Source organism: Podarcis liolepis, assembly GCF_965112155.1.
Source record: "Podarcis liolepis genome assembly, chromosome: 10".
In the NCBI taxonomy this organism is placed as follows: Eukaryota; Metazoa; Chordata; class Lepidosauria; order Squamata; family Lacertidae; genus Podarcis; species Podarcis liolepis.
The window spans coordinates 57,910,633-57,935,908 of NC_139562.1; the positions used below are offsets into that span (position 1 = coordinate 57,910,633).

Here is a 25,276-nt window from a genome sequence, read left to right on the forward strand (position 1 = left end):
CCTAATACAGTTATGACTGAGCAGTATTTTCCAGCAGTAAAAAACTGGAAGAAAGCCATTTAAAAATCAGATTAATAGTTGCTGATGTTTTATTCAAGATGGAGAATTCAAATGATGTTTCTTTTCCTGAGCATTATTTATGGAACTTGCCCTCTGCATCAGACTATTGATCATTCAATGGAGAAGGGATTTGTATATGTAATCCATTTGGAGGTCTGAGTACCGCACTTATTCAATAGGAATTAAATCTCTCTAGGATTTGGTGCTGAAACAGCAATCTAATTATATTCTAGACAGTAAGCTTCTTGGTGTGATGACTTTTAAACGTATTTGACATTAACATCCTGTTTGTCTCCTAATGAATTTCCCAGGAGACTTCCATGAAGCTTCCTTGCTTGAAAAGCAGTAAGAAAATTTTGCTGCTTTCCAGTGCTGCATACACATCAAATGTTTAAAGAACCTCCCCACCAAAAATAATCCTGGAAATCCTCATGGAGCTGCAATTTCTCGCATCCTTCACAAACTACAGTTTCTAGGATTTTCTGGGAGGAAAAAATACCCTTTAAATGTATGTTGTGTGTCAGGAACATTCTCTGTTCAGAGGAGGTGTTGCAATGCTCCCTAATACTGTTCTCACCAGTATTCATACTCACCAGTATTCATACTATTTCATACTACCTGGAGGAAGTACAGGATATATGGTCCTGTCTCATTACAAAGGTTTTTAGCCTTGTTGTGGATCTGTGGTAGTGGACTGTGGTCTACTTCCATCATGCTCTGCTCATGCCTATATAATCTCAAGATCTGAGTGTGGCCACGTGTTTTACACCAAGCTGTTTAGTGCTTGCGGCTGTCAAGTAGTGTGGTTGGACATACACATGGGTAGCCCATGACCAATGGTGCTTAGATTTATAACTAGAACCAATTTTGCTTCCGTCCCAGGTACTGAATCGATACGTAAGTCTCACACAGCCATGCGACTCACCTGTCCTTATAATTCACCTGCACACAACTTATTTATCCTTATACCTCACTTGCGGGACATGCTGTAATGGTAGCTGTTCACACCACAGGGAAATGGTTCTCATGCCATGAATGCTACTAATTCGTAGTAAACTAGATTTGGTGCCATCTTTTTTTATGTGAAGTCATAGGTTGAACATTCTTGGTTTTTTTAATGTCTCTAATTTTGAGGATAACAGAATTTTTTAATACTTGCTCCCATTTATTGTATAATAGCAGGTATGGACTCATGGGTATTTCAGTGCGTGGGCCTTTTGGTAGGATGGCTGGGAACCCACAAACAGTGTGGAACAAGCTTGTGTGCTGACAGCGAAGGGCAGGTCTTCCCAACATTCCCTGCTACAGTGTCAGAAAGCGAGCCGACAGTAAATCACACTGTTCAACTCAGTTAACTCTTCATTAGCAAAAACACGATCTTCTTAGACTTGTTTGTCAAGCCTAATAATGAGCAAAACATCTCATTCCTAGTGGCCTTACTCCATGAAAGTCAGTTGCCAAGACTGAAAGTCCAGGCCTCCTCTCAGCCATCTAAGTCCTCTCCTCTCCAGGACTTTTTCCAAGCAATTGGAGGCTGCGCCTGTGTGCAGCCGCCCCCTTTGCTGCCCTTTTCATACCTCTTCTGGTTCTGGGAGACTAGGGGGGATGGGACCTTGTTGCAGAAGGAGGGGGAAGACACCCATGACTAGCCTGATTCATTTCTGCCTCTTGGGCTCCCTACTCCCACCCTCCTGTTTCAGATTCTGCCTCTGATTCTGGACTTTTCTCTCACAGATTCCCAGCTCAAATAAGCCCTGTTACCTCTTCAGCTTCCAATACCTCCACTTCCCAGTCTTCTCCCTTTGACCTCTCACTGTTGTCTCACTCCCAGGGCTCTGAGCCTCCTTCTTCCCTGGTTGGTTCCCCAGCTGGTTCCTTCCATCATTCCTCTGCGTCCAATCAGTCCACGAAAGTCCATAAGTCCAGCGCTCTCCAACCTGATGCCCTGTATTATTATTATTTTTGCTGCAGTTCTCATGAACCCCAGTCAGCAAAGCCCATATGGCCAGGCATCTTGGGAATTTTAGTCCTAAACCTCTGGAGATTATTGTGTTGAGGGAAGGCTGCCCTACTCACCTTAAACACAAATGTAGATACAAGGGAGGTTGGTTCTGAGCATTAAGTCAGTTGAACACTGGAAATTTGTTCATGCATAAGGAATCTCTGTGGTCATTTCCATCAGAGCTTGGATAAATGTATATCGATTGTTTTGCTTTAGGCAACTCTGATTTAGCTACAGGAAGTTAGGTTCAGTGGTTTTCAGTGTTTCTGTGGCATAGCTGATACCTGATGGGCAAACATCATTACGGCTTGTTATGGATCCGGTCATTCTCAGCATATTTAGTGCTAAAGCATTCTTGACTTTCACAGAAAGAGGCAGAACTACAGAACTTACTTGGACTGTTCAGTATTTTCCTAACTTAAACGTTCTTTCCCCATTCGCCCTTAACTTTTCCTTACTTTTCCTTCATTCAGCTTCTTTGAAAAGCCGTGCTAGAGCCTTAGCACCCTGTCTTCTTCCAGGCATTGAACGAACCTCTGAGTTGCCACAACATGAATGGCTGTGGAATTAGATTTCAAGGATGTCACCATGGCAATGACATTAAACAAGGAAAGCCTGCATATATGGAAGTTAGCAAAGGGATCCTTAGGCTATGGATATTTGCAAGAGCTTTTGAAATGTTTCAGTTCTATGGGGCAGCCCAGAATTTAGTTTTCTGTGGTGCAACAATTTTGCCATTTTTGTGTTCCAAGTTCCTCTTATTCTGTCCCCATCTCAGTGCTTGCTAAGAGTATTCAGTAATAGTCTCAAGAGTTTCATTGTTATAGATTGAAACCTGTTGGTCTGTCTCTTGCATATTTAGAATAAATGATTAATCAGAAAGGGCAATCTTATTTTTTGCTGAAACAGCAGCGATTGTTGGAATGTATATGAATCATGCAGTGACAGAAGGTATATAAATTGATAGGGGAATTCATTGTGGTCTGAAAGCAGTATAGCTAGAATTGCATAGAGCTGTTTGTAAAGCAATTATTTTGCATCAAGCCTTTTATTGGTGCTAAAGTTTGTAACTCAATAGGGTGGCAAATCTTGCTTATTTTTTATTTGTATTTTTTGGGGGCGGGGATATGGGCTCTGTTTATAAATTTTGTAGGTACACATACAATACCTTCCCAAAGATATAGTGCTGCTAATACTTATTACTTATATACACTTGAATTACTTTCATATGACAAAACTGATCTATGAATGTAATTATTCTATATTGTATATACTTAATGTTGAGTTGTCTTCTACATGACATTCAACAAAATTCTTGAGGGTTTATTGAAAAAAGGGACAATGAATTTTAGGGTATTGATTCCTAATCAAGCTTTTGTATATCATCTCTCTAGAAAAACTGGTATCTAACCCAGTCCTTGTTAGAGATTAATTGTAGGCGTGATTTGGAAGTTAAAAGGGGGGGGGGTGAGTTTTCTGTTAATATTAGAATTTGAACTGTAAGGATATTGCTCCTCTTCAACATGACTTCTTTTTGGTAAATAAACTGCTAAAAATGAAGTTGCAGGCATATAACATATTTTTACAGAATTTTCCTGAAGTTTGAAAAAGATTTAGTTACTCTCTTGGCTAAAGATGATAACATTAGCTAACTCTGACATTGTGTGAGGCAAACAAACTTCAACTGTTAATTTCTGAATGGTAGCTCCAAAGGTTAGCAGCCCTTTTAGAGAATCCACCTTCCTGAACTTGAAAAAATGGTAGTTGAAAACTAACTTCTTGCTTCAAATACTGCAGTGGTTCCCACACACATTCAGCTGTTACAGTAAACCATAGACTTGTTCTTGGCTTATTTATCATGGTTTGTTTGTCTAACCATAGTCTCAAATTCACACGCAATGCTGAACCAGGGATTGGGGCTAGTTTCTCCTCTGCACTAGCACCTTGGTCAAATACTTGCTGATCAGTTGACTTGTAGCGCCAGCCCTAGTTACTCAATACTTAAAATTATACTGGAATATGGAAATACGTAAAGAAGATGGGCAAGTAGGCAAAAAATGAACACCTATTATTAGGCAAGCTTGGGTTGGTGTGTTACCAACAGCTTTTGAGTTTCACACGACTTTCTCAGAAGCATTGACCCAATGGAAAATATCATTTACAGAAGTTGTGGAATAAGCTCTGCTTCATCAGATGCATGAAATGGATGTTCTACTATAATGTGGCAGTCTCTAGTCTGATCATGCAACAATATTTCCCACGAGGCTCTTCAGTTTCCAAGGTTCTTTGTACCAGGGATATTTCATGACACAGAGCATTGGGCATCTGCCACCAACATAGCACAACCACATTGACATCCCTCCCCCCCAGTTGATGTGAAGGTAAATGGAAACAAAATTCTACTTTATTTGTTTTATGCCTCTTGAACAATAAGATCTCGGGGTATTTCTTGAGGAAATGTGTTTAACTGGGGGGGCGGGCGCTAAAAATAATATCTGAGAACAATGGAGGGGGATTTATTATTATTATTATTATTATTATTATTATTATTATTATTATTATTATTCAGTTGCTATATTTTGGACCAAGAGCACATTTCAGGATTCACAGAAATGTGGTTGGGTTTTCGAATAACATGTGTTAAGTGTGATTATACCTCATTTTATCCATAGATTAAGGTGCCCCTGAGGAATCATTGTATGTGTTATGAACAAAGGAACAGCTGCAACCGGCCCCACCCAGATTCCCCTTATTTGGACATAAAGAAGCTTTTGCACAAATGTTTCTGTTTGTTCGTCTTAGACATTGGGTGATGAGGAAGGGGGTGAGCCACCTGTCTATTCCATACTGGACGGGACGCCATTTGCATTTATGTCTGACTCAATTAGGAAGCCTATCCATCAGGATCAATTTTAATACTTCTGATGGGTAAGCGTGGTCGAAGCGAATTTGTGTTCGCTGAACTCTTGCAACTGATATGTGAGGGCTAAGTCTTCTTTACCATCAATCAATTACTTTGGAAATACTGGGCTGGAAAACACAGGGATGAGTCTTCGGTTTAACTCTTTCTTGTCCGTTCCAAATTATAAAACTGTAGCTGTATAAATGATATACATTGGCATTCGCGAACAGATGGTTTCATTGTTCTTTATATGTTAGCAAGTTATCCTTTCCTTTAGGCCAATGGAGGAGACTTCTGGTTCTGCTTTGTCCAAGGCCTTGATTCAAAGCAGTGCAGTAAAATCAGAACTAGCAGCTGGGGAAGACTACTTACCATCAATGCCTCCCCCCGCCCCTACTTTTTGTGGCTTTCAGACTTGACTGAAGGAGAGATGAGGGGCCAGGCTTTAAATCACCTCGTCTGGTCAGAAGACCCCACCTCTTCTGAGCTTTCTTTAAGCTGTGGCAGCAGTAGGGCTTGTTTTGGCCTGTTAATTTTGACTTTGCATTTTACTTGGTATGTGTCAAGACTATATTTTACTGTAACATTAAATGTAGCTCATGTTTACTGAATTGTTTTTTTATTTAATTTTTTTAAAAAAATATTTATACTTTTCAGGTTTATACATTTCACTGATTTTACAATCATTTTGACATTTCAAAATTTGACTTTCTTCCTCCTCTTTCTTAAGGAAATGAATTATTTAAATTTATTTTTAATATCTTCTGCATATCCAAATTAATTTAATTTACTCATTTATTCATCTTCTTTAAATATATACACTTAAGAAGTTGCAGTTTATTACAGTAATCCTGCCAGTGTTCTTATCCATTTACAATTCATCTGTAAATATTCAATAAACCATTTACATTCCTTTATAAAAAGTTTGTTATCTTGATTTCTTACTCTTCCAGCAAGTTTTGCCATTTCTGCATATTCCGCAAGTTTTTGTATCCATTCTTCCTTTGCTGGGACTTCTTGTTGACTGAGTTGTTTTTAGTCTTGTGTTGCAGGTTTTGTAACAAATGTGTCCCACCTCCCCCAAAAAACATTAAATTATGTGAATAGATGTTTGCTAGCCACTTTGGGCTCATTTCACTGTGGAAAAGAAACATAAATAAACTAAATTCAAAATAAAAGTGAGGCTTTTTCTTCTGCCTCTCAGCTTTATGATGAAGGGTGTGGAGAGAAATGGGGTTTCTAGTGCAGCTGTGTACAGCTATGGCCCTCCCCATGGCTCCAATTCAGGGGTCAGCAAACTTTTTCAGCAGGGGGCCGGTCCACTGTCCCTCAGACCTTGTGGGGGGCCGGACTATATTTTGAAAAGAAAAAATGAACTACCGTATTTTTCGCTCTATAAGGCGCACCAGACCATAAGGCGCAACTAGTTTTTGGAGGAGGAAAACAAGAAAAAAAATATTCTGAATCTCAGAAGCCAGAACAACAAGAGGGATCGCTGCGCAGCGAAAGCAGCAATCCCTCTTGCTGTTCTGGATTCTGGGATAGCTGCGTAGCTTGCATTCGCTCCATAAGACGCACACACATTTCCCCTTATTTTTTAGGAGGGAAAACGTAAGTCTTATAGAGCAAAAAATACGGTAATTCCTATGTCAAATAACCCAGAGATGCATTTTAAATAAAAGCACACATTCTGCTCATGTAAAATCACCAGGCAGGCGCCGCAAATAACCCAGAGATGCATTTTAAATAAAAGGACACATTCTACTCATGTAAAAACACACTGATTCCCGGAGTGTCCGCCGACCAGATTGAGAAGGCGATTGGGTTAGATCCAGCCCCCGGGCCTTACTTTGCCTACCCATGCTCCAATTCAAGGAGCCTCAGTCAGGCTAACCCACCTTAGACCATCTTGGGACAACCCAGCCTCCCCTGGATCCAGTTCCAAATTAGTTCAGGGGCAGGCTAATGTCTCATTAGGTTTTTTAATTTTTTAAAAAAAGCCATGGCTTCTCTGCAAGTGAGCACCCTGCATTCTGCAGGATCAGTGCCTCCACTTCAGCTCTTGTGCAGAGACATAGGTCCTGTGGTGTGGGGTGCTACTCTGCAGGGAAGTTGCTTGCAAAGCAGGACCCCGCAGAATCAGTGCCTCTGCAGGGCATCAGGCATGAAGAATAGTAGGGGAGCAATGGGCGCTTACCTTCTCCTGGCAAGATGCAGCTGACGGTCAGGTAGCTCTTGGTGGTATTTTTTTTAAAAATGCAAATTTAGTAAATTCACCTTTAAATGTAAAGTGAATCAAATTACTCTCCCATCCTTTCCTGCCTCTTTGATCCCAAAGAGACAGAAGGTTTATTTCCTTACACACAATTGACTACATAAATTTAGTGCTGTCTGGTCATGTACTGGAGACTCGTTGTCACCCTCTCTTTATTTATTTTTATAAACTTCATTGATGTGCTTGTGACTCTTCATGGCTCATCTTAAGGAATCCCTCTAAAGTTCACTAAATGAATATTTCAGTCTCCTTTTCTCTTTGTTCTTTCCTTTTCCCTCTCAGCTGCACGGCCTTGTCCGTACAAGTATCAAATTATAGACTTAGGACGTAAGGCTTTTAAGTTTAGGATGACTGAGTATTCTTAACAAATTTGTAGATGAGACGGAGGATACAAAATAAAAACAGGAGTGACTGAGAGAAACTTCAGATGACAGATTAGAATTATAACAAGCTTGATAATTAGGATGAAAGCAGTTAAGGTGGCATTCTGTTTCAGATAAACGTATTGTAGAGGAAGAGAACAGAGAGTGAAGTTTTATTAACCAATGGCAAAGCTCAGAAGGGTTTTGGATTACATACATATTGTAAGTCAGCAGCGCAATGCTCTTTTCAAGTAAGAGAAAGGCATGTGGTGCAGAGATACAGGCATCCCTCAGCAGATAGGTGAGAGTAGAAAGAGTCTACTCAAGTTAGAAAGTTTGAAAGCTATTGGACTAGTCTATTTTGAGGCTGGGGGACCTAAATTGGCCTGGCACAGGTCCTGATTTGGTCCGCAAGGCAGTTTCCCTCCAAACCTTACTCATCTGCTGCTCACCTGACATATGTGATGAGGGACAGGTAAGGATGCACCTGTAAAGGAACTATTGGAAGCTTAAAGAGAGTTCCTGGTTGTTCCTTTGCAAATGGGCTACATTGCCAAGGAGTTTGCCATTGGGGAAGACCCAGCTTTGTCGATTTGCAACCCCTGTTAGCTGGCCACTTTGACGTTATCACCTGATGTAATGACATCAGGTGATAGGCAAGCACCCCCCCACACACATGTCAAAATGGGCTATTGGAGTGGGAGATGTTGGGATCCACCTACTTGCTGGGAAAGTTTCCCTCCTCCTGGGCTTGCATGATGGGAGAGAGACTTGAAAGGAAACTCTACACTGATGTCTTGCCAGATGACATGCTGGGGCTTAACGGTGGATCACCAGAACTATGTGAGAGGATCACTGCTTGCTGTCAAATAGTTCATGGAAGGTTGATATCAATTAACATGAACTAATTACCAGCACTTTAATTATTATTTGTATATCCTCCATTCCCCCCCTTGAAGTTTAGCTCCCTCATCCTCAGAACAACCCTGTGAGGTGGGGAAGGCTTAGAGAATGAGGTTAAGCCCAAGGCGGCCAGTGACCTTCATGGCTGAGTGTGAATTTGAACTCTGGCATTGCCATTCCTAATCTGGCATTTGAAACCACTGCTCTTCACCTGGTGTCCTCTAAATGTTGCCAGGCTCCAATTCCCATTAGTTCCAGCCAGCATTGCAAAAGGGGCAATGGGAGATAGTAGTTCAAAAATCTGGAGGACAGTGTGTTGTGGAAGACTACTCTAACCATTATACCACACTTAAAAAGGTAAAGGGACCCCTGACCATTAGGTCCAGTCATGGCCAACTCTGGGGTTCCGGCGCTCATCTCACTTCATTGGCCGAGGGAGCCGGCGTACAGCTTGCGGGTCATGTGGCCAGCATGACTAAGCCGTTTCTGGCGAACCAGAGCAGCGCACAGAAACGCCTTTTACCTTCCCTCCGGAGTGGTACCTATTTATCTACTTGCACTTTGACGTGCTTTCAAACTGCTAGGTTGGCAGGAGCAGGGACGGAGCAATGGGAGCTCACCCCGTCGCGGGGATTCGAACTGCTGACCTTCTGATCGGCAAGCTCTAGGCTCTGTGGTTTAACCCACAATGCCACCTGCGTCCCATACCACACTTACTTTATGGCTTTTGACCTCTTGATCATCTTTATGGCTCTCTCTTAGATTCTTAAAATGTAGTGGCTAAACTGAACATTGTTATATAATCTAATATTAACTAGGATCAGGCAGAGAACTAATATAACTTCTGCTTTTGTATCATAGAATTGTAGAGTTGGAAGAGACCACAGAGTCATCTAGTCTAAACCCTGCAATGCAGGAATTTTTACCCAAGGTAGGGCTCGAACCCAGGACCCCATGAGATGAAGAGTCTCATGCTCTACTGACTGATCTAGCATGTTGCATTAGGAGACAAAACAGGAGTATAAGGTCATGAGCAGTCCCATAGACTAGCCTTTCTCAACCTTGGGTCTCCAGATTTTGTTGGACTACAACTCCCATCATCCCTAGGTAGCAGGACCAGTGGTCAGGGATGATGGGAGTTGTAGTCCAACAACATCTGGGGACCCAAGGTTGACCTTGTACTCCTGTTTTGTCTCCTAGTGCAGTCAGTGGGCTACCTTTGAATAGGAAGGTGCTAACCTATTGTTGCAGCTCTCTCTGAGTCCTTTCACAGTAAGAAGCACCTCACAGGCAGCAGGTTGACATCATACAAACATGGCAATAAATAGAGATTGTCACAGGGATGCAGGAAGCAGGTGGACCACTGGAAATGGAGAAGTAGAAAAAAGTGGGCGTGTTTTTCAGCATTCATGTCAGATGCTGGGGGCAAGCAGGGATGCTGTTGAGAGTGGTTTGGTTGGCAGTTGTAACAAATTGCCTCTCCAGGCCCCGAGTTACAGCAAATTGCTTTCCTTTTTACTTTAGTCTTCCTATGGTCATGTTCTAGAGAATAGTACCCTCTTCGTTCATACTGAGAGGAAACAAAAACACGATCCCTGTTGGAAGAATACAAACTGCAATCCCTGGTCCTCCTATAATGTTAAGTGAGGGATTGTGAGAACAGGGACGAGATGAGCAGCCTTGATTCATGAAATAACTTTAACCATGGTTTACAGTGACGTTTTGAATTGTACCAATATATTAAGGTAAAAGAGCTGAATACCCGGGTGTCAACCTCTTTCAGAATGGCATAGCAGCCACTGTGCCCATTGAGCTCCTATTCTTTAATTCAGTGCTGAAGGTTTTTGGGAGCTGGGGAGTTGAGGGAAAAGCTTCAAAACTTGTATTGTTCTCGCTTAGTGCAACTTATTGCAATAACAATTTTTATTGCTTATTTGAAGACTGATTTAGGCAGACACATTATCTTTGAACATAAACTCACAGCTGAAGAAGTTAAGCTTGCATTTTAGAAAGTCTTTCCCCCTTCCTAGTGCTTTGTAGGGGCACTGCTGTCAAACAGCCAAGCCAGAAGTAATTTGCTTTTAATGGTTTTTATACAGCAGCTGAGAAATGCATGATTTGGAACTGTTCTCATTCTTCCTCTGTCCCCCTCCTCCCCCTTAAATGAGGACTGATTTAACAGAAGAGTTTTTGACCCTGAGAAAGCTAGACTCTCTCCCACTCCTGCTGCCAAGGAACAGCAGTAAAGCGTTGAACTGATAGGCGAGACTCCAGGATCAGGTGTTTACCACTTTGTATGAGAGACTGGCAGAGAAATGAACTGGCAGCAGCTGTGTGAATAAGGGGAGAATTGTTCCACAAATTATGCAAAGCAAAAAAAAAAATTTGACTGTAGCATGCTATGCAATATAACCAGCTAAATCCTCAGCAGTTGTATGAATTTCGTACAGCACAACTTGAACATGCATGGACAAAATTATTTTGTTGTTTACTTCATTTCTTAGGTGCTTTATATGAAAAGGTCTCAAAGCGACTTAACACTGTAAGACGAACAGATGAAATTGGTTAGAAATTAGGATCCCCCTCAACATGTCTGGTGTGTGTTTTGACAGACATAAACGTATACCCTTTGTATCTAACTCTGAAGGGCTAATCTATGCATTTAGGTCATTGTGTGGTGATGGGTGCTCAAAATTGCCCTATGCATAATTGTAAAGGAAAGGTAGTGAAAGTGGGTTGGTGTGCTGCTGAGTCCTCATTTCGAGCATATTATTTCGAATGTACATATTATGAAATTGGACAATATAATATTGACTTGAGGGTTCCCCAGTCTTGCTCTAAGCTATGACCCTCATACCTCCAAGCCTGAGGTCAAATGCTGCCCTTGGGACCTTTCCAAGCCAAGCCCCTGTTCCAGACCACACTTCTCCCAAGCCCTGCTCTATGCCTTAAAAAGGTAAAGGGACCCCTGACCATTAGGTCCAGTCGTGACCGACTCTGGGGTTGTGGTGCTCATCTCGCTTTACTGGCCGAGGGAGCTGGCGTACAGTCATGTGGCCAGCATGGCTAAGCCGCTTCTTGTGAACCAGAGCAGCGCACGGAAACGCTGTTTACCTTCCCGTCGGAGCGGTACCCATTTATCTACTTGCACTTTGACGTGCTTTTGAACTGCTAGGTTGGCAGGAGCAGGGACCAAGCAACAGGAGCTCACCCCATCACAAGGATTTGAACCACCAACCTTTTGCTCGGCAAGTCCTAGGCTCTGTGGTTTAAACCACAGCGCCACCCGCGTCCCATTGCTCTATGCCTTATAATTTTTGATCTGTGATAATGATGCATGCTTGCTTACTTGAATAGAGGTGTGTGTGTGTGTGTGTGTGTGTGTGTGTGTGTGTAAAGTCCGACATTTAGGTGTGGCAGGAGTTTGGCCCGCTTTTGCTTGTGGCCTTCCCCAGCTTTGATACTTGGCTCCTGGAAGATTGCCCAAGAAGGACTGTGGGCCTCATGTTTCCAAAGGTCCTCTTTACCTTGGCTTAGAGGTAGAGCAAATCTTTGCAAGCCGAAAATCCCAGTGTCAGTCCCTACAGTCTCCACGTAACACTGGGAAGAACCCCAGGCTGAAACTCAGGAGAGCAGTAGACAATTGGCGTAGACCAACCTGATCTGGGTCACTTGATAGGTTGGTGGAATTGTCCACCTGTCAGTCGCCTGCTGTCATATGATGCCAGGTGATTGAAACTTCAAGAGTCTTCCTTTCACAGTCGGAGCTTGAATTCAGCACTTTCTGAATTTGGTGGCTTTTTCTCTCGCCATGCGAGGCAACAGATCAAAGGAAGCAAGTGGCATACTCACCTTGATTCTTCCTTTATGGCTGTGGCTTGAAATCTTTTTGAACTTTCATGGCTGGAACTTTCCTGTGCCTAATGTCATGTGACAGCAGAAGCAGGAAAGATGAGGCTAGTTATACCAGAAATGGCCTTGTGGGCCAACCCCAGAGGGACCTGCAGGCTTGAGGTGTCTCACCACTGGTGTAGACAATACTGAGCTAGATGGATTAATTTTGTAATACCTGAAGGTGCATCAAATTTCCAGATGGATCTTTATACATGTCGTTTATATATGCCCCCTTTTAAAAGCAACATCTTAATCTCTGGATCAAAGAAGAAAAGAAGCTCAACCTAATTCTACCCTCTGTTTCCCAAGTATTCCCTCCTCATGAAGGTTCAGGACAGCTTTGTACATTGCAATGAGAGGGCAGTGCACACATTAGTTGTGTAAAGTGCAAAAACAAGCCCACAGGGATGCCCTGCAAAAGTCAGGGCAGGGGCATGTATCACAAGTGTGATAGCAGTGCAACATTTGTGTGCATCTGGTCTACCCACTTTATTGTAACACGTGAAATGGCCTTCAGAATTCAGAAACTTAAGGAATATCCTATATTTGCTTTGGTGGCAGCCTCTGAAAAATCGGTGTGATTGCTGTAGTATTCCCTATATCTGAAATTCCAGTATGAGAGTCCCAGTGTTGGTTATCTTCCTCAAAGCATGCCTTTCAATAAATCTCCAGGTATTTCCATTTTGTTCAGGTGTATCTATGTAAGAAAATAACACAGCTTTACAAACATAAACCCATTCAGCAGATATAGGACTTTTAAACAAACAAACAAACAAACAAACAAACAAACAAACAAACAAACAAACAAACAAACGTGATCAAGACCTTAAGAAAACCCTGGAGTTAATATCAAGCCTGTGTAAATCTCTGTCAATAGAAACTGCAGAAGTGGAGAGCAATGTGGTTCTTATCTCTCCCCTCTTTCCTTTCCCTTGTAGCTGAGTGTGCTCCTCCCATCTCTTCCAGAGAGTAACATGTTTAGTGGAGTCAGAACCAAGCGTTGCTATTCAGGAATGTTCAAAAGCGTAACTCTGCTCCAAGTACAGTATGGGCAAGCATGTAATTTTCAGCCTGGGCTATTTTGTGATCCTGACATTTTTCTGCTTGCTGCATGGTGAGATTTCACCAGCTCATGGCAGCATTTCAGCCCCTGTGTGAACAGCCTACCTTCTGTTTAAAAACAGAGCAGCTTCTGTTCACTTGAAATAGTCAACAATAAACTGTAAGGGATTTTTTCCCCTCCTGCAGTATTAAATATGTAACAATTTGTAAAAGCTGATTGACAGACCCACCAAATGACAGTCAAAAAGGCAAAAAAACAAATGAAATGAAATGTTAGAAATGGATTGTGGATGTTAAATGGGGGTGATCAAGACAATTTGGTATAGGACAGAGTGAATGTTTTCTTTACCTTCCCTGTGCTATTTCCATTTGTGGGGAGGAATCCTTAAAAACACACACAACCCAACCACTTTGTATCTCAAAGCTGAACTATGAAAGGCTAAAGTTATTTGAAAACTTTTGTGAAAAACTGAAGCATCCTACTTTCATATAAGAAACATGAGATCCCCAGCCTTTCATGAGTTCACCTCCCCGACTCTCACATTGCTTATTGTGAGTGAAAAATTTCAAGAGATATAAGGGTGGTAGTCTCTAAGTTACCATGAGCTTCTTCATATTGCTTTGCTGCTACAATTATTGCACTGTTATGCAGCCAAACAGTTATTATGACATAGCTAATGAAGCACATTAAAGTGAGCAATGCGTTGAAATGATATAGGAAGAATTTACGTGGAAATACTGGATACATTTTCCATGTGACATGTCTGCTGTGTACGGCTTCCAAGAGAAAGTTGGGTACCTGCTTAGAGAAGATCTATTTACTTGACAGCCAACACTCACTCTCTCTCCCCCCCTCACCTCCTTGCTTTTTCCTTGGCAAGCAAACAAAAGACCCTGTCAAGCAGCAAGAGGATGCCGTCTGTACTGAGCTGTCTGGCAGACCATTACAAAATGGCCAAAGGATTATTTTGGGGGAAAGGGGGAGAAGAGCACAGCTTGACATCCTTCCAGCTGAGGTTAGCAACTGCCCAGTGATGAAGGCAAGAGGTCCAAGAAAACCAAATCAACATATATAAATGGGTTGCCTCTGAAACTATGGCGCAGTTGAATAAGCCTGGCTCTTGTGAATTCACTTAATGGCTACAGAAGCTTGTTCTGATGAGAGGTCCAGAAAAGGATAATTAATTTAAGAAAATAAATCTTATTAAGCCAAGCCAAACCGTGACAGCAACATATGTGAACTGTCGCCAGACAAATGCAATTACTCCAGTGACAGCAAAGGTTGTGAGGTTTTTAGCTGGGGCAATCAGAATAAGATCCACTATTTGACTATTGATTCCAAACCCTAAAATGTATTTTATATAATTGACTTTTTATTTCTATTCTTTGTATATTATTGTTTTATTGTTATGGCCGATGGCTGACGCAAATAATGATTCATTCATTCGATCAATCAATCCAATTACTCCAGTGCCATATTTTGCTTTTAATTAAATTATGACTATTACCCCTCTTTCTCATCTGCCAGAGAAAAGTGACAGCTTGTCAGTTCCCGGGTTTTTAATATAGCTCTTTTAAGTAGATAATCCTATTTATTATTGTTGTTGGTGTTATTATTAATTGAATTTATATACCGCCCTATACCCGGAGGTCTCAGGGCAGTTCACAGAACAAAAAAACAAACTTAGGTCCATTACAGAATGTCTGGGAATTGGTTTATTTGCCCCTGTATAACTTGCTGAAATTAATGGCTTTGCTAGGAACTAGCCAATATAAATGTTATTAAAAATAAATTGTGTCCCCCCCCCCCTGGCTTGGAAGGGGAGCTCAAAGTAGATTGCAGTCTTTAAAAGTATATGTACAGTGGTACCTCGGGTTAATTCGTTCTGGAGGCCTGTTCTTAACCTGAAACTGTTCTTAACCTGAAGCACCACTTTAGCTAATGGGGCCTCCTGCTGCTGCTGCGCCGCCGGAGCACAATTTCTGTTCTCATCCTGAAGCAAAGTTCTTAACCTGAAGCACTATTTCTGGGTTAGTGGAGTCTGTAACCTGAAACGTATGTAACCTGATGCATATGTAACCCGAGGTACCACTGTACTTCTTTTAAAATTGTGTTTGTAGAGATGTGAAGACCTGGAAAAGCAACCTGGAAAAATGAGGGTTTGTGTGTATACCGTATTTTTCGCTCTATAAGACGCACCAGACCTCAGGACACACCTAGTTTTTGGAGGAGGAAAACAAGAAAAAAAATATTCTGAATCTCAGAAGCCAGAACAGCAAGAGGGATCGCTGTGCAGTGAAAGCAGCAATCCCTCTTGCTGTTCTGGCTTCTGGGATAGCTGCGCAGCCTGCATTCGCTCCATAAGACGCACACACATTTCCCCTTACTTTTTAGGAGGGAAAAAGTGAGTCTTATAGAGCAAGAAATACGGTAATTAAAAACAAAAACAACCCCCTCCTTTCCCCCAGGCTTCCTTCATACCTCTTAACCCTTAGTATGCCACCCAGTAACAAACATTCTCTGAGAGGTAACACAATGTAAAAGCCATTGAAAAAACAACAAAAAGCAACAAGCAAAACTTAATCACAATAAAAGCAGAAGAGAGAGAACCACCAAAGGTGTTTGCATGAAGCTTTTCACAAGGCTTTCAGCCACATAAGGTGTCACCCATTGAACTACTGCCCCCTCTGTCTCATCCCATTCCATCTTGGAGGGTCTCCTGCCCCCAAACTGGGATTATCTGTGTGTGCAAGGAACAGAAGTGAGAAGAAGAGGCAGAAAAGCCTTCTGTGTTCCTCTACTTTTCATCCAACCCAATACAAACGAAGCATATTTTAAAAAATAAATCGAAATCCACCAACTAGGAATCTCTTTTTAAAAAGAGAACCCTAAATTATTATTTCCTAACTGTGTTTAAAAGGGACAGGGGAACCTAATATGTGACCTGCTTTATTTAGGAGAGTTATACTCCACTGCTGCAATTTGCCAGAGCAGTCAAAACAATGACTGAATATACATACAATGAAAATAACAATAAATAATGTTAAAAGGAGCAAAAATAAAACCATATTGCAAGATAAACTTCAGTATTTTGAAGACACTGCGCTCCCACACAATGCCACCCAAGGGAGGAATACAACAAAAAAGACCGAATATACTACTGCTACTATTATTCCTCCCCCTACTCCTCCTCCTCCATATTTCCTTTAAATAGGAGCAGTGGGGATCTTGGCAGGTATCAAGTGTATGTATGTATGTCTACATGGAGCCCATGGGCACCACATTGGGGACTGAACCCCAAACAGTCAGATTCAGAACCTGATTGATTGTGACCGAATCACTCCTCCGGTGCCACTGAGTCATTCTAAATGTTCTTCCTATGGTGTGAGAACTACTAATAGATTGTTAGCAATCATGAGGATGGAAGAATGCCTAAAAGACCACCCTGGGGCTCATTTATACAACTGTTAGTTCACAGATAGCAAGCTGATAGCAAGCTCCTTCTACAAGTGGACGGATGACAGAATAAGGACCTTGGTATTTTTCTAACGGCAATTCTTGAAACATTTTGCCTCTCCCAAGTTAATACTGGCATAAATCACAGGAGATGTTTTGTAGAGTAGACTTGTAGAAGGGAGAAATAACTTGCACTATAAGATTACATGAATGTTTATATTGGCACAGTAGACTTCCGTATTGTAAATTTGTTTCCCTACTGGACAGGTTGTCGGAGCGTGCTTTGGTTTTTTAAAAATAAAAACTATTGTTCCCTTAAGAATAGTCATAAATGGTTCTTCCAGTTTCATCATGTACTGCAGGTTTTGGTCAGGACATGTGCTAACTTTGTCTACTTGGAAAAGGATTAACTTGACAGTAGTATTATAAATAAACTATTGTATGGGCTGTCATGATGTGTGGTATGATACCTTGTAGTTGTGAAGCTTTTATTGTTGGATCATCTGCACGCTTTCTGCCATTTGTGTGTAAAATTTGGGGGGTAAAATTAAGTGAAAGGGAACTGCATTATATTGTTCTAACTCCCAATGTAGGATTGCTCCTAGATGCTTTCAAATTTCCAGTTATTGATAGAAAAACGTAATTCATTACCAGACACAAAGAAGCTGAATTCACAGTCTGTCATCAATCACTGCAGCTGCACAGTCTATGTTTACAGTTCTGAAGAAGTCCAAGTTCATAGAACCATAGAATTGTAGAGTTGGAAGAGGGACCACGAATGTCATCTAGTATAACCGCCTGCAATGCAGGAATCTTTTACCCAACATAGAGCTCGAACTCGTGACCTTGATATTAAGAGTCTTATGATCTAGCAACTGAGCTAAAACTTGTGCTTGGTGGGTGAAACCCCAGACTTCTTTAAATGTGCTGTTTTACATTCAATCTTAGGTAAATTCAGAATAATTTCTTTGGTGCCCCTTGTGCGATTGGCATTTGATTCATTATATTATAGATACAAACCACCTAGCTTGTATCAGATTTTGAAATGGTGGTGGCAAGTTTCAAACCACATATTGAAGGCAAATGCATGCAATGAAGTCACTTCCTTTTTTTAAAAAAAACCATTTTTATTAGGTTTTCCATTTCAACAATCCAATCAAATCACATTAAATATTCCAAATTATACATATACATATCAAATAATCCAAATATTCTGCCAAATTATAATTTTTTTGTTGGTACTTCCCATGCTTCAAGTTCGTGGGGGCTCTGATCATCTCATATCTCTGCTGCTTTTATTGTCATTTCTAAGAGTTCCTTTAAATCTTCCTGTTGTTTTCCTTCTTTCACGGCCTCTGAGTTGTTTCCACAAGCGAGTTGAAGTAAAACGATGTGTTTCTGTGTGGATTTTATGTGTATGATGCCCCTCTGTCCAGGCAGCATCCCCTCACACGCTGGTATTTCTGCCGAATCAATCCAAAAATCTTTTCGCTGCTGGCAGCCGCCATCTTCTCTCAATTCCGCAATGAAGTCACTTCCAATAGTTTTTCACAAAAAGGAGCCACTGGGAGCTGAAATTTTTGAGTGAAAGCATGGTTACACACACACACACACACACACACACACAAACACAAACACACACATATGTGGTAGTCCTAAGCAGAATTATAGCCTACTGAAGTTGTGTCTTAAATAAAAAACATACAGTGATACCTCGGGTTACATACGCTTCAGGTTACATACGCTTCAGGTTACAGACTCCGCTAACCCAGAAATAGTGCTTCAGGTTAAGAACTTTGCTTCAGGACGAGAACAGAAATCATGCTCCGGCGGTGGCAGCGGAAGGCCCCATTAGCTAAAGTGGTGCTTCAGGTTAAGAACAGTTTCAGGTTAAGTACGGACCTCTGGAACGAATTAAGTACTTAACCTAAGGTACCACCGTACTTGTGTATGACAAGTTGTTTGCCCAGAAGTTACCATGAATTCCAGTTGGGTTCTTGTGGAAACAAGTAACTTTCTAAATGGTAGCAAAAAAGAAAGAAAGAAAGAAAGAAAGAAAGAAAGAAAGAAAGAAAGAAAGAAAGAAAGAAAGAAAAGTCTTATGCTCATATTTGGGTTAACGTCTGTTAGGATTTTCACAAATAATGAGAAAATTAGGTTGTCGTTTTTGTGCTGATTGGGAGATGAAACAGGCCCTTGTTAGCTTAGTGCTGCACCATATAATCCAAGCTAGAATAACCTCCTCTTAAACTATTGAGCATCTGGGGTCTACTTGTTTTAAAAAAACAAACAAAAATAATTTGTTTTTACTCCGCCGTGGGGCAAAGGCTTTTAAAATTAAATTGAAATAATCTCCCTTCTATTCTTGTTACCATAGTAGGTCTATTCAAGTCAATGTTGTTATCTTTGGCAGGCTCCTGCAGTTCAAAAATAATGTGGATATATTAGGCCTGATTGTCCTCTGTTCTGCCATGGTTTTTTTCTTTGGCTGATTTTTGTAAGTTATTAATTACCGGTTATATGCCGGTTCACTCAGAAATCCCACTGAGTTCAATAGGGATTACTCATGAGAAAACGTAAATGGGGCTGTAATCTTAGAATACAACCAGGCCAACTTGAGACGGACAAAGTCACCTTGGAGACTTGAGTACCACTAGTACAGCAGAAAGGGTGGTTGTTTTTGTCCTTAAATATTAAGTAGATAGTTCTTTCCATTGTTGCAGGTGAGCAGTGAGTATTCTGCGCGACTTCAGTCCCTCTTGGGCATATCTGATTTAAATTTATTGGGGGACTCTTGAAATATGAAGCGTTAAGTTGTGTTCTGTTCCAGTGATGTAATATTTGGCATTTTATTTCTCCTCCTTCTCCAACCCCCGCCCCCCACCCCAGAATCAGACCTCAACTAGCCAAAGAAAAGATTGAAGGATGCCATATCTGCACATCTGTCACACCTGGAGAACCTCAAGTGTTCCTGGGAAAAGATAAGGCCTTCACCTTTGATTATGTATTTGATATTGAATCCCAGCAAGAAGAAATCTATATACAGTGCATAGAAAAACTGATTGAAGGCTGCTTTGAAGGATACAATGCTACCGTGTTTGCTTATGGGCAGGTAAACTTTATGAATGTTTCAAAATTAATTGTTTGCTTTTCAGTGAATCAGTCAGATGGCTGTTGCGGCTGCTCGAGAGTAAGCAGGCAGGACTCCAAACCCGTATTTTACAGGTTTTATTTTGGCGCAAACTATTTATAGTGACGCGGGTGGTGCTGTGGGTTAAACCACAGAGCCTAGGACTTGCTGATCAGAAGGTCAGCAGTTCGAAATCCCGCGACAGGGTGAGCTCCCGTTGCTCGGTCCCTGCTCCTGCCAACCTAGCAGTTCAAAAGCATGTCAAAGTGCAAGGAGATAAATAGGTACCGCTCTGGCGGGAAGGTAAACGGCGTTTTCGTGCACTGCTCTGGTTCGCCAGAAGTGGCTCAGTCATGCTGGCCACATGACCCGGAAGCTGTACGCCAGCTCCCTTGGCCAATAAAGTGAAATGAGTGCCGCAACCCCAGAGTCGGCCACAACTGGACCTAATGGTCAGGGGTCCCTTTACCTTTACCTTTATTTACAGTGAAGAGCCCCGAAGCTCATGTCTGGCTCAATCGCTAGCAGAATCTGGGAGTGGTCTTTTTTTTGGACTTCCCCCAACCCTTCCCTCTTTGCACCTTAGGCTACTGCGCAGAATGGGTGATGGCAAGGGCGTGTTTCCCTCCTGTCCGCCTTGCCCAGGAGCGGTGTTAAGGCTCTCACAAGCATCCTCTGGTCCTTGTACCTCTTCCTCACTAGAGGTGGGGCTTTCCTCCTCCCCGGAAGAGGAACTGCTTCGCAAGATTTTCGGAGGCTCCCTGTAACACAACTGCCCTTCTATTCCTCGCCTCTAAGCTGATGGCAGTTCCCTGACAGAATCCAAACAATGTTCTGATTTTTTTTTTAAAAAAGCTGCTGGTAAGGAGTATTTGTAATAATTCAAGCAGGTATGCTTGAATTTCACCTTTTAGTAGAGGTGAAAACAAGTAGATTTCAACATGGGGAAATTATCAAGATTTCAAGGCTCATTTTTGGGTATATTAAAACGGTGGTGTATTTTTAAACAGGTGCAGAGCAGTACATTTGAGGCAGAAGGTGCTCAGAAGTGCAATCCTTCAGCTTGAATTACAGTGGCCTTGAATTCTAATAGGTCTGTTCAAAAGAGGATGTGTCCAGCTCAGATTGGACTTTCCTCTTCACTTTTGTCCCTCCTCTCCCCATTTGGCTTAAACGCTGTTTCAATATAGCCAGGGATTCTGAGAGCATTTTAGTATCTGGAGTTGCCACAAGTTAGCCACTCCTGCTCAAATGACTTGACTGATGGTTATCTCTACTATCAACATTGGGATATCAAGTTGTGTTCTTTTTATCTTTTCTTCCCGGCAGTCTCCTAAACATCCAGGCACTGACCAGGCAGATCCACATTTGTCATTAATTAAATGTGTATAACCACCCTTTATCTGAAGACCACAGGGCGGTTCAGTACAAAACGAGAGCTCAAAATACATAATAAAACAAAAACAAGTTATGAGTTTTCCGCCCAGGGGTTTTAAATTAGTTCCCAGTGTTTTGGTTCCAGTACTGCTTGGGAACTACTAGTGTAGGGCGGGCAGGCAGCCACATGTTGCCTAAGCAACTGTGTTGTTCTTTTGTTTGGTCGTGATACTTTGACACCTGATGGACTACTAGAATGAGGAGAAGGTGAGTTTGGAGTTCCAGTGGGTGGCTGCCTTCTTAGAGCATTATTTTCCTGCAGTATGTTACTTAACACACTCTTTTCTTCGTTTTAAGTTTAGCATGACATAATCTACCTAATAACCCAGTTTTCCTTTTTCTTTTTAACCATTGCAAAACATTGGAAAATGTGTTTTATGGATAGGAATCCAGTCTAATCCTGCTTCAGCTAGCAGGACTCCTGGAATATCACCCCTTGTTTCCTGGGGGGCAGGCGGTGGTGGTTCAGATCCTCATCTCCATTCACTACGCATTTCTGCAGTCCAGATATTTTTATGACATCCAAGTGCTGTAGAGATCTTACTTTTTTCTTGAGACAAGCTAGAAAGTTGTAAAGTGAGCTGCTGGAGTCAGAAGTCTTTTTGATCAGCAATAGAGTGTTTCTCGTGTTATTTGACCCTAGGTTAAGATGTATATAATAAACATTATCTAGTTGCACATTAATGCTGTTTGGTCTTTTAAATTTAGACAGGAGCCGGTAAAACATATACCATGGGGACTGGATTTGATGTTAACATAATGGAAGAGGAACAGGGCATTATACCACGAGCTGTAAAACACCTGTATAAATGTATTGAAGGAAAAACACATGCAGCTATTCAACAAGGGGTTCCACCTCCAGAATTTAAAGTGAATGCTCAGTTCTTAGAGGTAAGCTTTCATAGTAATAATTATTTCCCCCATGTAGCAAAGATATCACAACATATTCAATTTTGATTGGCAAGGAGGTAAATTTTAAATCTGTTTTGTCAACATACAATTTAAATATGGCAGAAAACCCAATGGAATGAATTGTGGCAATATGTTTATTATTGTTTATTATGTAATTTAGGCAGGAAGAATGGCAGGGAAGTTGAGATTTGCTTATCTTACGTTAGAAATCTATGTTTTGGAACATCGTGTTGCAAACTATTTAACACCCACACTAGGGTGGAGAGAGAGGACATTTTGCCCTTTTCACTAAAGCTCAGATGATTTATGATGCCTGATTCAAAGCTTAGGAAACATGTTTTATTAATTGAGGTCAGTAAGATGCCCCTTCTCTTGGTGTTGTTGAATAAGGCCAGTGAACTGTGTTTGCCACTTTTACATTTGCAGTTCTAATAGGAGTTATTTTTTAAATGCCCTTCTGAGTTAGGGTTTAGCAACAGCAGGGTAACCAAGTTACAGGTGCTTGAATTCCGACGCAGGTAATTATCGCTGGACTGCTGTTGGCATTTCTGCCAAAATATTAACCAAATACATTATGGAGTTGGACTAGTCTATACCTGTTGCTCTTGACCTAAGGGCACTGGATTTAAGCTTTCTGGCTAATATTTGTCCAGAGGAACAAATCGCAAACTGCACAGTATAAAGGCAGCCCCTTAGTTCCCCTTAATTTGGACTTTGTTTTCCGAACTCTTTGATAGTTAAACAGTTGCTCCCCCCCCCCCCGGGTCCTGATAGTTTGTAAGCAAAACAAAGCCATTTTTAGTGACTTTGGGCTTCCAGTTCATCTTCAGCTGATAATTGTAGAATGTTTATACTTACTATTTCCAAAAATAGATTCTATGTATTTTAACAAAAACGTCTGCCATAAAGTGTTTCTGTGATATATTTTAAAATACAGAAACAGGTGTGTGTATCACTTTGTCCAGAAAAACAAGCCTTGGAGGAGTGCTTAACTTTTTTTTTCATTTTAAAAAGCATTTACAGTGCTGCCAATTTTTTTTTTTTAAAAAAGAGGCACTCTTCATAGAAATATGGGCAAAAAAGGAAGAAGATGAAGTTGTGTCCCTATCAGTAGCTAACAGGTCTGACAAGTTTAAGTGCTAGTTAGATGATATAATGAGTGATGCAATCTCTTTACTTCTAGGAACCAAGTATGTGTAAAACAATATCCTCTTTCACCATAAAACACTAAATATATCCAAGCATTCAGTTTTTAGATACTTTTCATTGCATTGACAGATTAAACTGGTGCCAGTTAATTATGCAGTATAAACCCTGCTGAATCGTGTTTTCAAAAACTGCTAATTGGAAGAATCCCCAAATCAAAGTGATCTTTCAAGTGTCTCATTCCGTTGTCTGGAAGGTCCTGGTCTGCATGTAACATGCATGGCCAATCTGCTTGTTGAAAGTCAGAACACGATTGCATTAAATGCCTCTCTGAGGGTTAGCGAATAAACATTGGCCAGGAACCTTGTTCCGTTATGCAGTCGGTGTGTGGTTATGGAAATTCTCCTCCTGCTTCATTTCCCATGCAAAGGCCCAGAAGAGCATTTGCATCCTTGCACCGTTCTCTGGGGAACATGCATACTGTGTTTATAGAAAGATTCAAGAGTGCAAAGGATCTGAAGATTCCTCACTGAAAGCATTAGTCATGCTGGCCACATGACCCGGAAGCTCCCTCGGCCAGTAAAGCAAGATGAGCGCCACAACTCCAGAGTCATCCACAACTGGACCTAGTGGTCAGGGGTCCCTTTACCTTTACCGTGCCTCATTGTGACCACAATATTGTTCTGACGTTGTTTCCTCCCTTGCCCTTAAAGAGGGTTTAGCTCTCACGGTCAGATACTATCCTGCATTCAAATCAATGTGGGTTCCCATGTTCAATTTGATTATTTCTCAGGTAAGAGGTAGAGGAGCAACATGGAAGCAAACCTCTGCCCCTCACCCCCAATACTACTGTGGGTCAAGTGTAATACAGTGGTACCTCAGGATACATATGCTTTAGGTTACATACACTTCAGGTTACAGACTCTGCTAACCCATATATAGTGCTTCAGGTTAAGAACTTTGCGTCAGGATGAGAACAGAAATCGTGCTCCGGTGGCGCGGCGGCAGCAGGAGGCCCCATTAGCAAAAGTGGTGCTTCAGGTTAAGAACAGTTTCAGGTTAAGAACGGACCTCCGGAATGAATTAAGTACTTAACGCGAGGTACCACTGTATCTTAATAGGTCCTGTATTTTTTGGGAAATTTGGCTCTACTAAACTTTTACCAGTTGTTTCAGAGCGAGTTTGGGAAAACTGGAGATGGGAGACACGTATAGAATAAAAATGGAGAGAAATGTGGAATAGTGCAACTTGTTCCCCGTTCTGCATTGAGAAGCAACTTTTTGCAGATAAGCAAAACACTCAAGAAATTTGAGGGACAAATGTGATGATACCCCAGACTTGGGCAGGAGCTATGGCACCAACACCCTCCCACCCACCCCTTACTTGCTATGGGTGGTAGTCAATGCTACTCAGAGTAGACCCACTGATGTCAATGGATGTGACTAACTTACATTAATTGATTTCAGTTGGTCTATTCTGTGTAGGATTTACTTAAATATAAGCCTGTGTCATTTTCTAAGCACTTCTCAACCTGCTGTAACATAGCATATCCTTCTCCTGCTCACAATGTCCTGAACTATTTTCTGTAATTCCATTAGCAAGCTTTGTCATTGTTGGCCAGTCATGTTTCTGGAGAATGACTATACCCAGCAGCCATGATAGGGAAAACTGTGTCTTAATTATTTTGGTCAAACCACAGTACATCTTGAATTTTGTGTTAATTATATTTTCCTT

At 41.4% G+C, this 25,276-nt stretch overlaps 1 protein-coding gene across 16 annotated transcripts in view; it reads left to right on the forward strand.

The window, feature by feature from the left end:
- KIF21A (kinesin family member 21A) overlaps positions 1-25,276 on the forward strand; it is a 95,576-nt gene that overhangs the window by 9,531 nt on the left and 60,769 nt on the right. For all 16 annotated transcript variants that reach the window (XM_083463262.1, XM_083463266.1, XM_083463255.1 and 13 more), the window contains exons 2-3: positions 19,807-20,029; positions 22,193-22,375. In XM_083463262.1, the coding sequence (XP_083319388.1) occupies positions 19,807-20,029; positions 22,193-22,375 (406 nt within the window). The remainder of the gene's footprint in view (positions 1-19,806; positions 20,030-22,192; positions 22,376-25,276) is intronic.